The 15,802-nt window shown below is 38.5% G+C and overlaps 1 protein-coding gene across 1 annotated transcript in view; it reads left to right on the plus strand.

Annotated features, from left to right (window-relative positions):
• BOD1L1 (biorientation of chromosomes in cell division 1-like 1) overlaps positions 1-15,802 on the plus strand; it is a 39,553-nt gene that overhangs the window by 1,769 nt on the left and 21,982 nt on the right. Inside the window, exons 2-10 of the mRNA XM_009324119.1 lie at positions 226-350; positions 1,670-1,860; positions 3,103-3,735; positions 4,212-4,361; positions 5,728-5,897; positions 6,984-7,107; positions 7,468-7,612; positions 8,294-8,369; positions 9,291-15,444. Of these exons, the coding sequence (XP_009322394.1) occupies positions 226-350; positions 1,670-1,860; positions 3,103-3,735; positions 4,212-4,361; positions 5,728-5,897; positions 6,984-7,107; positions 7,468-7,612; positions 8,294-8,369; positions 9,291-15,444 (7,768 nt within the window). The remainder of the gene's footprint in view (positions 1-225; positions 351-1,669; positions 1,861-3,102; positions 3,736-4,211; positions 4,362-5,727; positions 5,898-6,983; positions 7,108-7,467; positions 7,613-8,293; positions 8,370-9,290; positions 15,445-15,802) is intronic.

The raw sequence follows: 15,802 nt of genomic DNA on the forward strand, positions 1-15,802 counted from the left end.
GGAGCGCGGGCTGGCCGGCGGTGCAAACACGCCTGGCTTTCTGGGGTGTTTTTAGCGGTACGCGCGTGCTTAACACGCTGTGATCGCCGCAAGGGAGCGGGGGCGGCTGCGCCGTCAGCGCGTTGGGGGCACCCGACGGGGCTTCCAGCTCGTCCAGCCCGGCCTCCGGGAGGGTAACTGCTTAGCAAAACCCTCCTCTCCGACCTCTCTGTTGTTGCTTTCTAGCCTGCCTACCAGAATTTGAGACAGCGCGTTGACAACTTTGTTTCCAATCATTTGGCAACTCATACCTGGAGTCCTCATCTCAACAAGAACCAGCTGAGAAATAACATTAGGCAGCAGGTTCTCAAGTAAGTGACACCTCTGGGGTTTCTCTGTTTGAACGCACTCATGTACTGCGAGAGGTGACGGAGACTCTAGGTCAATTGTAAAGTGTCTACTTTCTTCAAAGCAATTTCTGAAGAAGCTTTTTTTTTTTTTAGTGTTTAAAACGTATTATTTCAGGTAGCAGCTCGCCCTTAGCATTAGTCAGAATTAGACTGCAAATATTATTTTGTCTGATCCAAGTTGATGCAGGGGTGGAAGGCTTGTTTCTGATTTGGGATGTAACGCCCTAGCTAAGTTCTATCTTTACTGTTTCTTTTAACGGAGATATTAATGAAATTGCTCTTATCATCAAGTTTTGAGCTAAGGAAAACTAAGCTCTGTGGAGTACAAAGCTAAATTCACAAACAAAAAACTAGATGTAAATCTAGCTAGACAGAGAAGAGTTTTTTCAGAACTGCTGTTATGTCAAAATGATGTCAAACACTTACCCGATGTTACATTATTTCATGAGGGTTCCTCTAATTTTTCTTCCCAAAACTTAGAGTCATAAGAAACGTTAGAAAATTTCTTCAAAGTAGCATGAGTTTGGTCGCTAAGTTGGGCCAAACAAAGGATTTGAGTAGAAACTTACTCGGTTATGCTGTAGTGGTACCACTGATAACTGGTACTGAGGAGCTATTTCGTTTGGGGGGAGGGGAGCTGTTGTTGTTTGGGGGGTTTTTTGGTTCTTTTTAAAGAAGCAGTGAGGACAAGAGGCCATATGTGTTCCACAAAAGATTAGAGGGGTCTAGAGAGAATCCATAGCTATAAAGCTCTCTATTGCCATTTATTTGATTTTACTGAAGATTAAGGGTGTTCCATAAAGCTGCAGAACTCTGAGGTGTCACGCTGTATTGGGCAGAAAGTAACTTAGGGTAGTGATGACTGGTCTAGTAGTTGTTTGTCCCTCGTGCCTTCTGTAATTCCTTTGTTTTATGCCATGGGAATTGATAACATCGGTTTTCTTCTTAATTTTTTTCCACAAATGTCACTTTTACAGTTAGATAACATTTGTAGAGATAACCAGTGATGACATAACAGGCTGTTTGTTGTGTTAATTCCATGCAGTTGGATTGCTTTGTTTCTCTAGCATTTTTTTTTTTTCTTAGTTCATAAGGCATAGAACGAGCTGTTGAAATACAGGCAGCTGGCTAAAGACATAGCTGCAGCGATGCTCCGAAAAGGTTAATGCTTCATTGGAGGTTCTTAAGAGTGTTTACATCACACCTAAATGAGTATATTTCATTAAGATGTTCTTGAAAAGTCATTTTTCTTATTTAGTATTCATGTAACTTTGTTCCAGGTCTGGAATGTTGGAATCTGGAATTGACAGGATTATTTCTCAGGTTGTGGACCCAAAGATCAACCACACCTTCAGACCTCAGGTGGAAAAAGCTGTCCATGAATTTTTAGCTACATTGAATCACAAAGAGGAGGCAGGTCCCAGTACAGCTCCAAGTGAGGAGAAAACAGATGCTTCTATTACAGTACAAGGTATTCTACCATTTCTCTGAGCAGTCTATTAACAAAAATTTGTTTTGCAAGAGAGCAGAAACATTGACTAGGTTTGCTGCTAGCACAAAATTGTTAGCATCAGTATTAACAAGCTGAGCTCCAGGCAGTGTACCATACTACTTGTCTCTTACTGTACGTATAAAGGTAGAAGGCGAGAGAGATGTCGCCCTGTACCACCATGTCACTCTGTCACTTCTGCTTGAGATTACAAGGGATCAGTTTACTGTAGGGAAAAAAAAACTCAGCGTTTGGCCCTCTAAGTATTACAGGATCAGATAAGACCTAGCTGTAAGAGAAGAATGATTCAATTTTTTATGCATTGGTAGATTGGAAAAAAAATTACCTAGGAGACAGTTACCTGTCTTAATGCAGTTGCTGTGTGCAGTAAAATCTGAATGGCTGAGGTCCTCTCAGGAGCTTAAGTTCTGCTGTAAATCAGCCAATCTTTAGTTTGTTTATAAACACAGCACTTTTTCTTTACGGTTTTCATTTATGTTGCCTGGCATCGACTTCCAAACACCAAATTACCTGCAGGTAATTGTCCATTCTTTCCCTTCCTAACAGACTCCACAGCAGTCCATCTATTTGTAACCAGACCCTTTATTTAAATCCTAGCCCTTTTCCTGTGAGGCCCACTTCCTTTAAAGTAGGTGGGTTAACAAGCCAGCTGCAGCTCTTAGTGCTAGTCTGGTTAACCCTTTCTCATCCATCTTCACAGTTGCTTCTAAGAAGATGGGAAAGTGATAAGGTATTTGTGATGGTCCTGTTGTTACATAATCAATACGCTGAGTCCATTTTCCATGCCATTTATGGAGATACCAGAAGTATGAAATACAGACTTTCTGCTGCAGTATTCTATATTGTGCTTCTCCAGAGTCGTCATCCCACTTGGGATGGTGGTAAAGTTGAACAAGGATTGTGTTCAGAACATCCTTCCCATAGACAACCTCTGCTATCTTTAGCTGATCTCAGGAACAGCGGTATGTCACAGAGCAAAATGAATCTCTGGTAATCAGATCACAATTGCTGCACGAATGCAACTTCTTGTTCTTTTTTTTAAACCAAAATCTCTAAATGCAAAGTAAGTCAAACGTTTTAGTTAATTTTACTTATTGTAAATAGAGTAATTATTCCTTTTCCTTTCACTTGCTTAACATTCTGTCTGAACAGAATTATGAAAACTAAGATGAACTAAAGCTGTTTTCTTTCTTACTATTCAAGGTGTCTCTGCTACAGCTCCTAGTGGCAACGTAGCTAGTGATGCAATGTCCATTTTGGAAACAATAACTTCTCTTAACCAAGAAGCAAGTGCTGCCAGGGCTTCAACAGAGAGCTCAAATCCCAAGAACAGTGACAGAGCTGCAAAAAGACTCTCATCTCAGCAGAGTGTGGACGGTAGCACTGATAGAGAGAGAAATGCGGAGGACTTGCCAGACAAAGAGAAAGCAATTTGTGATCTTTCTGGAGAAGGGGCTGAAACATTTGCAAAGTGTGAAGATTTAAATGAGCTTCCCTGCCAAAGTGAAGAAATAAAAAATTCAGGAAAGGATACTAATAATTTGACTTGCACAAGTAAAGATATAAGTAAAGAAATTCAACAGGAAAGTGAAGATCAAAAGAGTAAATTATTAGATAAATGTGACAAGAAACCAGACAGCAGTGAAAAAAGTGAAAGAAGAAAAGAAAAGAAGGAAAAACTTGACAAGAAGTCTGACCATTCAAAGAAAAGTGATGATACTACAAAGTCAAAAGAAGAAAAGCAAGCAAGAGAGTCGGAACCAGTGAAACAGTTAGTTCCAGAAAAAAATAGCAGTAAACATAAACCAACTGAAAGCACTAAAGAAACTAAAGAAGGTATGGTGTGGGCAATGCTCCTCCTTAAAATACGGATATGGGGCGGGGAGGGTTAAGTGTATTCAGAAGTTGAATCAGAAGTATAATTGGAGTGTGGGTTCTCTGCTAGTTCTGGCAAATTTGGCTAGGTCTTGGTTCGTCTCCTTTAACCGGGGTAACCCAATTCAGGATTCGATGAGCTTTGATTCCTCAAGTGTGTGATTGGTCATCTGCCTTACTCTGGCAAGTTCTCTCAATGATTCCAGTCTGCATTTAAAGTTTCTGGTTGTACCTCAGGGTGATTTTTGTTCTGAGTAAACCAGAATTAGCCTAATAACATTTCACTAAGGTGTTACAAATTTATTATTTTTTTTTCCTATTTCTTGTTCTTAAGATAATTTTGTTTTCGGTGGCAAAAATCACTGTTTTGGTAAGAAAAGTTTCTCAAATACAGTGTGCTGCATTAAAGCCCTTCTTTCTATTTTTTCCTTTGCAAGAAAATACGTCAGTAGATTCAGATATGGATGTACTCAGTGACATCACTGTCAGCTCTGTCCATACCAGTGACCTTTCTTCCTTTGAAGAGGAGAGTGAAGAGGAGACTGTAATATCTGACAGTACTGAAGAGGGAGAGATCACATCAGATGGTAAAATAATTAGATTGTTAAGTAGCAAGAAAGACTATGCAACACTTTAGTTGAGTGCATCATATCATAAATTTGAGATTTTGCAGTATGTTTTATTGTACTTATATATGAGAAAGAATTTGAATGTGGAATAGATAATATTTGTGCAATTACAAAAGACAAGTAGTGGACATACTTTGAATATTTTTTTAATAGCTTGATATATTCTAAACATTGTAAATCTTATTTGTACTACAGTATTTAATAGGCAACAAAAAAACTTCATGGTGATGGATATGTCACTTTCCTATGGGGTTTTTTCCCTTCCCTTCTGCCGTGAATTTGGTATAACGTTGGAGTGCTTTGTTTGTGACCCCAGGGTAGTGGTTGTAGCTGACTTTGCAGATCACGTTGGTTTTAGAGCTTTAGGATTGCAGGAATTTTCAAATTCTACCTGGCCACAGTAGAAGGAGCAGGCATGGATCTAACTTTAAGAGTTTGGAAACACCAAATCTTTCCACTGACTGGGTTACCTTTTTGTGTTCTCCTTGTCTAGAGCAGACCCCAGACTCCGATTTCTGCAGATGTGTGGCTTTTGCAGTTAATAAGACTTTCCACTTCATAATACAGAGTGCCTTAGTACCTGAACGAGTTGTCTCTAGTATGCTGTGAGCTTACCTTTTCTGCTCTAAGCATGCTGTTTAGAAGCACTGAACTACTTGCATATTCTCTGGCTTTGGTGTTACCTTTAAACATTGTGTTCAGTTATGACTAAATATTTGTGAAGTGAAAACAAGCCTTAAGTATATTTCAGGGATACAAATAATTTGTACAGTATGAAGCACAAGTGTTTTTGCTCTATTTCTAATAATCCTGATAAAACTGAAAGAGATGTATTTATTTTTACTTGAATAATACTTACATGAGTATAAACAACAATGTGTTTTGTGTATTTCAGTAAGCCTATCTAGTTTTCATGTACTCAAATAACATACAAATTTTTTTGATGTAGGGAAGAATCTTAATTTAATACATAGCAGAAATTATATTCTGACTTCTTATGCGGTGCTAACTACTAAAGACTATGTAAAAAGGCAACGTGATTACAGGCAAGAGGGTAAGCCCAATTGTTGTATCCCAGTTTATTCTGGGGCTTGTATCTTGCAATTTTTTGGGTGAATGGTGTGTGCAAACACATGAATATACCTTTCAGGTTTTCATAATCTAGTGATATTTTGATGTTAGAGGGTTTAATTTTTTTAACTGTTTGTTTTTAGAATAAATAATTGCTAATACATTTTTAGTAGCTTTGCCTCCTCAAAAGTTACGTTGAAAGCACTGCCTTAATTTATCAACATGTCTCAACACTTCACTAACCTTTTTTCAGATGAAGAGGAGAAAAACAGTCAAAGTAAGACAAAGCCTCATGCTAACGAGCTGAGTGATGGGAAAGCCAAGCCTGTTCGTCATGCTTATGTTCGCAAGCCTTTCTTGTATTCCAAATACTTCAGTGATTCTGATGATGAACGAACTGTAGAACAACGCCGTCAGTCCATTGTAAGTGTGGATTTTGTTACTGCTTGCATTCTGGTTCCTTCAACTTTTCACCACAAATTCCACTTCTTATTTGGTGGTGGTTTGTGAGGGGGTCTCTTCTGTTTCTTCTCACTTATTCCCCCCCTGCCTTGTGTTCCAACTGCCCCTCCTTCAGACTTCCACCCATATTGCGTAATCTGCTCTCCAGCGAAGCACTCTGCTGGTTATAGTTTGAAGGCTTCTGGTGGTGAAAGCAACAACACACTTTTCCACCTTTTTTCGCCACTCTAAAATGAACAGTCTTTTGGTGTAGAAAGAGGATTTACTCATTACATGCAGTGTCTTCACAGAATCACAGCAATAGGTGGATTCTTTCTCAACTGAGGGATTTGATAGGGAGAGTAAGAACTGCTGCACATATGGAAAAACTGGTCTTCAGTAGATTTAATGTATGTAATGACAATTTGGGTGGAAAAAGTAGCCCATATCTACCTGCAGCCTGCCTTCAGTGGGGTTTTGTGTGGTTTGGGCTTGTTGACTCCTGCAGGCTACTTCATTACATCATCCCTTTACAAGCGTAGTTCTTGCTGTCCATGAAATCAGTAGTTTGTAGCAAGTCTGCAACCACTGAGAATGGAAAGAGAGGTTTAAGCATGTTCACTATGTTCTGTGGAAGAAGGGACCAGTACACAGAAGAGGGAGCAGCAGTTCTTTTTAGATCTTTTTTCTTTGGCTAAATATATATTTTTAATAGTTATATATAGTATATATATTTTATATATATTAATGTATGTATTTAATATATGTATTATATATACATATTATATATATAAAAATAAAAAATAAGATACATTCTTTGAGAAGGTCTTATAGCCTCAGTCTGCGGTGTTAAGCGGCAGTGAAACTCTGGAACTCAGCTAGTTTCACTTCACGTAAGTATTAGAGGATTCCATTAACTTTCATATAATGATTTCTAAGGACTGTTTATTTTTTAGTTTGCCTCAGGCTACAATGTTCTATTTTCTGTGGGTTTTAGGCATACATTTGTAGTCAAAGAATACTCTTTGACCTAATGGTAAATTTTCTTCTTTGTTTTTCTACCTCCAGGCCAAAGAAAAAGAGGAGAGACTCCTAAGAAGACAAATTAACAGAGAGAGACTTGAAGAAAAACGTAAACAGAAGGCTGCAGAAAAAACAAAATCCCTGAAAATTGGACATCAAAATGCTAAAGGTATGAGAAGTGTAACATCAGCCCCCACCGCCCTGCTCTCGCTCGCTCTCTCTGGAAAAAAACATTCAGCTTAAAATATTGGTAATAGGTCTCTAGTCTTTTCCCGTAAAAACCCAACATTTCAACAGTGATGTAACAGAACAATGTGTAATGCAAATTGTTAATACAAAATTCCGTATCTTCACTTTTTCATATATCTTTCCATATATCAGTACATTACTTAAACACAATGAATACCTGTATACACTAGTATTCTGTGCTACACATTAGTACTCTCTGTACTGCTTTCAGTCATGTTTATAGCTGAAACAGTAATATAGTGACATGCTTATGTATTTCACCATTTGTGTATTATTTTAGGAAAAAGTGGCTTGAACTTAGAAGAACCTTCATCAAGAAGTCTTGACTCAAAAGCTACTGGTACCAGCATTAAGGATGTGCTTAAAGAACAGAAATTTTTAGAAAAAAAAGTAGCCTTGAGCAGAAAAAGAAAGAGAGATTCAAGGTATTCATGTATTTGCTCAAAAGGAATTAAGTTTTTGAATATTCATTTTTGCAGATTGAAAAGGTTGTCTTCAACTTTGCAGTTAGCCTTACCCATTTTAACAATTTCCTCTTAAAATATTCACATAATTTTATTACTAATAAGCATGAAGTTCAGGCAGAAAATCAAATTATAGCTGCTTAAATATATTGCAGCTCAGACTGCAGTAGCAGCTTTTATGTGGCTTTTCACACACAGAATGGTACTAAAGGCATGAGAATGGAGAGCTTTTAGATGTTTGTGCGTCTAATATGTCAGTCAACTTGGTTTGGTCTTTAAATTGATGTTTTACATGGATAGGTACATGTGTACATATCTGTCTACATACGGGTATATATGGGGCAAGGAGATCTCTTATCCATTTTACAGGGACAACTGTAGTACTAATATTGTCATACCAATATTCTCTACTTTAAAGCGCTGATGTCCAGAGGATATCTTTGAAGTTGGTACACATAATTGTCCAAGCTTTTTTCTCCTGGAAAAATTGGCTAGTCAAAAGTTACGTGATCATGTTCTATTTCAGTATTTTTAGCGTGCATTTCTCTCTCTCCTTTAGCTTTAAAAGCAGAAAGTTTACAAACTAATGTTAGGCTGATAGTGATTTTTCTGTTTTTTTAATTGTCCAACTACCTGTTTCAGGCATGCTGAAGATGGCTGCAAAAAGAAATATGAGCCATCTGAGGAAGATTCTAAAGAAATGCAAAAGACAAATGAGGTATGTGTCTCTTAAATATAAACCTTATCATCTTCCTTTTTAATTGTAATAGTACTTGTTCATACGTGCATACCAGACTACGTAATATTGCATTCATTCTTATGAATTAGGTTTTTTTCCTGCTCGTTCTTTCAGTTGCGTTAGTTAGTGATCTGACATTGCATTCAGTAATGTTTTCTGAATTCCAGTAGCCATTAAAATATACAGTCTATGTATTCAGTGCTGATGCATGTTGTGGTAGAACACAAGATATAGTTTAAGCCCTATTCTGTGAAGTATGTTGGGTTTTTAAAAAGAGCAAAGTGTGTCTTATATGCAAAGACTTGAGGAGCTTGATCTATTTAAACTTCTCACTGGGAAGTTAAAGGAAAACTGAATGTAGTCCAAACACTAAAGGCAAGAGAATTTTTATGGTAAGAGTTTTTACCAACTTTATTAACAAAAAAAAGTGATAGTTGGAAGTTCAAATGGAAGTCTAGATTTATCTTTTTTTGGGTTTTGGGGTGTTGTTTGGGCTTGGGTTTTGGGGGTTTGGGTTTTTTTTTTTTTAAACAGACAGCATAATGGCTGTTTAAAGTAACTTACAGAGTACTTGAAATTGTGGTTGTCCATTTAAAAATCCATTTAAATCATTTTAGAAAGAACAATCACTTTATAAAGAAAAGATACTCAAGTTCAAACAGGCTGCCTAAGGTTAACTTCTGTTTCTTTGGATTTTCCCACAATGGCAGATAGTTGAAATGAAAATGGCAAGTTTCATTTTCTTACTGACTATATTTTAGGTGAATTTTTATTACAATGTTAAGTGTATACTCTAGTGAATTGTTTTTGTGGAGCACTTGCCCTTAACAATTCTGTTTGGTCATGTAGTGAAGGAACTGTGTAACATTTGCTTATATACATAAAAACTTTCTTTTATAGACTTGTGAAAAAAATTCTTCCAAAGAATTGAAGCATAATCATGGGAAAAGTGAAATCTCTAAACAGCTTAGAAGACTTTCGGAATCGGTGCATTCAACTGAGGAAAGCAAAAGTGATTCTAAAGCAGAAAAAGAACATAAAAGAAAAACCTCCACCTCTCTTCAGGCTGAAGGTGCCCAGCAGGACAGTGAAACAAGGGATCCAAAAAGACAAGTGGATAGAGCAGAAGTCAATACTGAAGAACTACAGAAGCAGAAATCCATATTTAAAAATGAAAAACACCCCAAAAAAGATAGTGACACAGAAATTCAACATACAAGAAATGCTGCCAAAAAAGAAGCCAAGTCTTACAGAGATAAAAATGAAAAGGAAAGAACTGCTTTAGAAGATAAACTTTCTTTAAAGCACAAATATAAAGGAGACAGTATTCACAAATCAAGTGAAGATGTTGAACTCCATTCATTTGAGAGAAGTTTGAAAGGAGAGGATGGTGGTCAGAAACATAATCAACAAGTAAAGGTTTCCTCCGATGACAAATCTGAAAGAAAAAGTAAACACCGAAGTGAAAGGAAAATATCAGTAACAGGAAAAGATGGAAAAAATATTTCTGAATCAACCTTAAAAGCTGAAGAATTGCTGCGTAAGGAAAATAAAAAAGACAGACATCTCTCAACTGAAAAATCAAGAGCAGAATACAAGTCCAAAAGGTCCCTGAGTGATTCTAGGCCACAAAAGGATTCCCTAAGTGCCTCAAAGCAACTTGCTTCTGCATCACACAGAAGGAGCGAAAGCTACTCAGAAGATAAACATGAAATAGAATCAGCTAACTCTGATTGTAATTTGAAACAAGAAGATGGTGTTCATAAAGATAGACGAAGATCTAAGAGCCTTGTAGAAGACAAGATTTTGTTAAAGTCTAAGTCAAAGAGTCATAGTAAACAATTCAAAGCATCTGAAACAGAATTACAGGAAAACTTAACAAAACAAGAGACTGGTCAGAAACTAGACAAAGATAAGAGCATGGAAGAGAATGATTCAGATAAGCAACACAAATCCAAGAACGAAGACAAAGTTTTTGAGGAGAGTGGTGCTGAGTTTGAGCTTGTAAGTGGCACGCAATCAACTCAGGGATCACAAAAAGACTTTAGTCACAGAGTTAAGTTACATTCTGGAGAAAGAGGATCTGTAAAAGAGAAATGTAGAGGTGATAAAGATTTCGGCAATTCCAAACTAGAAAGAAGATTCTCTGCTGAAGGTCACAAAAGCAGAAACTTAAAGCACAGCAACAAGGAAATAAAGAAGAAGGAAGAGAGTATCAAATTGGAAGATAAAGATCTTAAAGAAATGGATGGTGGGCATGAAAAAGTATTGAGCATCACAGTAGCAATGGATAAAAAACAAAGTAAGAAGATATCCTGTGAAAATAGAAAAGGTAGTATATCAAATCAAGATTTACTTGGAGAGGAAAAGCAATCAACTAGCACAACTGAAAGCAGCCATGTTCCAGCCCCTCAAAAGTCAAGTATGAATAATGATGACTTGCATTCTGGTCATGAGGAAGAGCTAATGGAACTTGATTTGAAACAAACAAAAGTAGAGAAGGCATCTAACATCGAAGGAAAAAACATTCAAAACTCGCTCCAAGTCACAGATGCCAAGTATGCAGCAAAAGAAAAAATGTCTCTCTCTATTTCAAATAAGGAATTAAAACACAGCTTGGCAGATCCTGAAGCTTGTGAATCGCAGTTTCTGCCTGCAGCTGAAAAAACTATTAAACAAGAAGATATGCCTAATAAACAAGCTGGTGCCTTAGACACTTTGTCCAAACAAGCTTCCATGGATCAAGGACCCAATAAACAAGGGGCTTATAAAATGAGTGTTGTGTATGAAACAAGTGGTAGACTCTTACTGAATGTTCCCAGTAAGGATCAAGCTTCAGAAGATAGCAGAAGACCAAAGAATTTAAAAACTGTGATAAATTCTAATTCAGATGATGCTCCTTTAGCAATTAATCCTTCTGGAGAAGATGCTGCTGATGTGAAGTCCATGGATGTGGATATCTCGGATTTTACAGATTCCTTGGGTAGCATGTCTAAAGAATGCCATAATTCAGATGGGACTTCTTTATTTGAAGATACTTTCCTTTTGAAGAATGATGCAGCACAGGTTGTATACATGGAACAACAAGATAGTGCAGTGCTGAGTTCTATCATGAAAGACAATGGTGACAACACCGCTGTGACAAACAGTATAGAAAAAGATAACGAGGTGCCCCAGCCTGACGAACAGGCAATGGAAGATAGTACAGCTGGGTTACCTAGTCAAGAAGATCATGATGAAGCAGCAAAGCTAGAAAGCACTCAGGGAAGTGAGTTGAAAATAAAAGAGGAAAACTTGATGACTGACATAACTGAAGATTGTAGAGATGTAACAACAAAAGAATTTCTCCTAAAAAGAAAAGAAAGAGAGTGCTTGGATACAGATCCTTCCACAAAAGGAGAAAGAAGCACAATGATGGATAATGTGGAGAAGAACGAGGTGCATGATATTGATGAAATGATACAATCTTCCTCTGTGTTAGTGCCTGAAAGAGTTCCTGAGGCAACAGTCAAAGGCTCTGTTATAGCCAGTGGGCAAGAAGGGAATGGTGTGATTGGCATGCAAGATAAAAATGAAAGCAATGCAGTAGGTACCAGTGGAGGAAGTAGTAAACTTAGTTTGTTGTACAGCAGCCTGCAAACAACTCCGGCCACTGTGATAGGAACTAGCACAGAAAAGATCACTGAGAGCACTGTAATGGCAACTAGTACAGGAGGAGAAAGAGTTGAGGGTGTATCACATTCTGAAAAGGACAGTGATGCTACAACCACTTGCTCAGAAGAAGAAAGCGAGGTGACGGTAATCTGCACAAGCATAGAAGCTGATGAAGGTTTCACAACAGGCATATGGGTAAAAAGTAGTGAGGGCGGCAGTTTCGTCACAGGAGCAGATATTGGTGAGTGTACTGTTGCAGCAGCTGAAGAAGGCGGTGGCAGTGTTGTCACTGAAGGATTAGCAGAAAGTGAAAGTTTCCTAACAAGTACAGAAGGAGAAGAAAATGGTGACTGTGCCATGGTTGATGCAGAAGAAAGTGGTAAAGATTCAGTCAATGCAAGTGGAGTAGAAGTTGAAGACAGTGTGAATAGTGCTGGGGCAGAAGAAAAAGATGATGCTGTGACTAGTGCAGGCTCTGAAGAAAAGCGAAAGACCTCAACTTGTGTAAATACAGGCAAATTTGAAAGTTCTGTGTCCTGCTTAGGTGAAGTGGAAAGCGATGGTGCTGTAACTAGTGCAGGGACAGAAACAGGTGAAGGGTCGACAAGCGGTGACAGTTCAGGTGAATTTAGGGGCAGCGTGAGAGCTGGCCAAGTAAAAGAACACGAAGGTACTGTGACTTGCACAGGTGCAGAAGAAAGAGGTCATAACTTCATCATCTGCTCAGTGACTGGTACAGATGCCCAAGGAGAAAGCACTGTAACTGGTGCATGTATTGCAATGGTCACAAACAACAGTGCCACAACTGGAGCTAGCGGTGACAAATCTGAGGATACTGTAAATGGTGAAAGCGCAGTGACCAGCACAGGCATAACTCCAGAAGACGATGCTGAAATTTCAGTAGTCTGCACAGGGCTAGAAGACAGCAACGAGGGGTTTGCTGTTTGTTTAGAAGCTGGAAAATGTGAAAGTCTAATGGACAGTACAAGGGCAAAGGAAGAAGCCAATATCACTACAGTCAGTGTAGGTCTATGTGATGATGAAGGTTTTGTGACTAGTACAGGCTCAAAAGAAGAGGATGAAGAAGGTGAGGGCATTGTAACCAGTACAGGAAGAGGAAATGAAGAAAATGAGCATGCTTCAACTTGTACAGGAATGGAAAGTGAAAATGCACTAATTTGTATAGGTGCAGAAGAAGGTGAAAGTTCCATTATCTGCATAGTTGCTGAACAAATGGAAGCTGAGTCAGGAGTGGTTGGCACAAATATAAATAAGCTTACTGTTGACAGCATAACGAGCGCAGAGAAAGAAGCTAATTGTGGCACAAAGTGCAAAAATGCTAAAGGGATTGTTGAAAGCAGTGTAACCAGTGCAAGTGCTGCAGATGAGGGTGCCTTGACTGCGCATGTAGGAAAGCGTGAAGGTACCTCAATTCCGTTAGATGCTGAGGAATGTGAGGGTCCCATGACTAGTGCTATGGCAGTGCAAGATAAGAGTCAGTCTGGCGCTGAAGATGAACATGAGAATGCCATGACTTCCTTTGGCAGCAGAGAACTTGATGCCTCTATAAGTAGTGCAGTTCCAACAGATGAGAATTCTCTTATTCCTACTGGCAGAGAAGAAAAAGTAAAAGGTGATATCATCTCTACCAGTACAGTAGAAGAAAGTGATGCTCCCTTACATTCAGCCATGGATGCTGAGGAAGGTCCACTTGCTGTTGCAAGAGCAAATGAAACTGGGGAAAGCTCTATAATCTTAATAGACACTGAAGACACAGAGGTGCCTATGCCCAGTACAGCTACAGAGTTTAAAGAGTGTGTGCATACTTTTAGCAGTAAGCAGGAGAAAGATGAGTGCACTATGATTTCCACCAGTATTGTGGAAGAATTTGAGGCTCCTATGTCAAGTGCGGCTATTGAATATGATGGTCAGCTCCCCTCTGTGAAAACGGAAGAAATAAATGAGAATGCTATGGTTTCTATAGATATGGAAATATATGAAGTTCCCATGCCCAGTGAATCCAGTGCTGGAGGAGATGATAACGATGATGATGAAAGTCACCCAGCTGCTAGCAGTAAGGAAGAAAAAGATGAGTGTGCTATGATTTCCACAAGTGTTGTGGAAGAACAAGTAATCCTAATGTCAGGTGAAGTCACAGAAGAGGCGATTCAACATGTGTCAGACACGGAGTCAAAAAATGAAACGGTAATGATTTCTACAAGTACAGCAGAATGTTTTGAAGCTCCTATGTCTAGTGTAGCTGTACAAGATGAAAACAAACTCACTGCTTCAGAAGCAAAAGGAAGATACGAAGCTGCTATGATCACTACAAGCATGACAGAAGAATGTGAGATAGTCCTGATCAGTGCAGCACCACAAGCTGAAAGTCAGCTCATTGTAGCGGAAGGGGATGAAGATGCCATTATCTCTCCAAATGCATCAGGGGAATGTAAGATTGTGGAGACCACTGCAACTGTAGATGAACAGTTTAGACTAGCTGCTTTCAATGCAGATGCAAAAAGCAAAGGTTCTGTGATTTTTGTGGGAGAATGTGGAGCTCCTGTGCTGAGGGTTGCCACCAACAGTGAAGATCAACACGCTGCTTCAAGTCTAGGAGATAAGGAGGAGGGGGCAGTGATCACTCTGAGCACAATGGAAGAATGTGATAGTCTCTTCACCTTTACAGTCATAGAAGAAAGTCAACTTGCTGCTGAGAGTACAGAAGTAAAAGACAAAAGTGAGGAAATTTTTAATACTGCTAACCAGATTGAATGCATCCTATCAACTACAGGCCCGGAAAAAAGCAGTAATTCTTTGCTTGTCATTGGTAGAGAAAACGAGACCCATGAGAGTGGTGTGAGGGGAGACTCGGCAGCATCTCAGACCACAGTAGACAGTGAAATCACAGAAACAGATGAAAGTTCAGTGAACCTCATGAGTGTAGATGAAGCCCTTTGCGTGGAGATTAGTACAGAGACTGCTGTGAGTCCAAGTCCTTCCTCAGAGGCAAGTGAGGATGATGAGCAAGCTGAAGATGTTTTGCCTGAGGATGTTACATCAGAACTCTCTTGTATGATTTCAGAAGCAGCGGTAGAGAGTGAAACTCTAAGGAATGTAAACTATAAATTTAACTCAAACTTGCTTTTAGAAAGTGACTTTTCTGAAGTAGGGACTCCCCTGCCTGGGGCACAGGCTCTTTCCTTAGTCTCTGCAAATGAAGTGACTGTAAATACCAGCCATGGTGAAGTGACAATAGAAGCAGAATTAGGGGAAAGAAGTGACTTCCCTGTGTTGCATGTAGAAGAGCTATACAGCAGTGATGACAAAACGAACTTGGTGAAAATAGATGGTATTGGAATTGAAGTTACTTTTCAAAAAAGTAACGCATCCTTTAATTCAGGTGAGATTTTTTTTTTAACTCTTCAGTTTATAAGCTGTCATAAATAGATGATTTTACCATAATTACAGTTAGAAATAACTTACACCGTTCAAATATACCTGATTTCTTTGTTGGTTGCAAAATAACAATATATTTAAGAATTGGTGACAAACATTTAAATAAGATGTGATTCTGGGAGAATAGGAGTGACTGAACATGATTATCTGAGGTATGTTGGAAAAGAATTAAATGTTATTAGAATGCAAAAAAGTTACTATAATAAATTGACTTAAAATTGTGAGCTAATATGTGAAGTGGTTTGCAGGGGGTAATTATGGAGCTACAGAAGGGTTTTGTTATTAACGTGTTTTGAAATTCA

The sequence above is a fragment of the Pygoscelis adeliae genome, unplaced genomic scaffold, assembly GCF_000699105.1.
Source record: "Pygoscelis adeliae isolate BGI_AS28 unplaced genomic scaffold, ASM69910v1 Scaffold24, whole genome shotgun sequence".
Lineage (NCBI taxonomy): Eukaryota > Metazoa > Chordata > Aves > Sphenisciformes > Spheniscidae > Pygoscelis > Pygoscelis adeliae.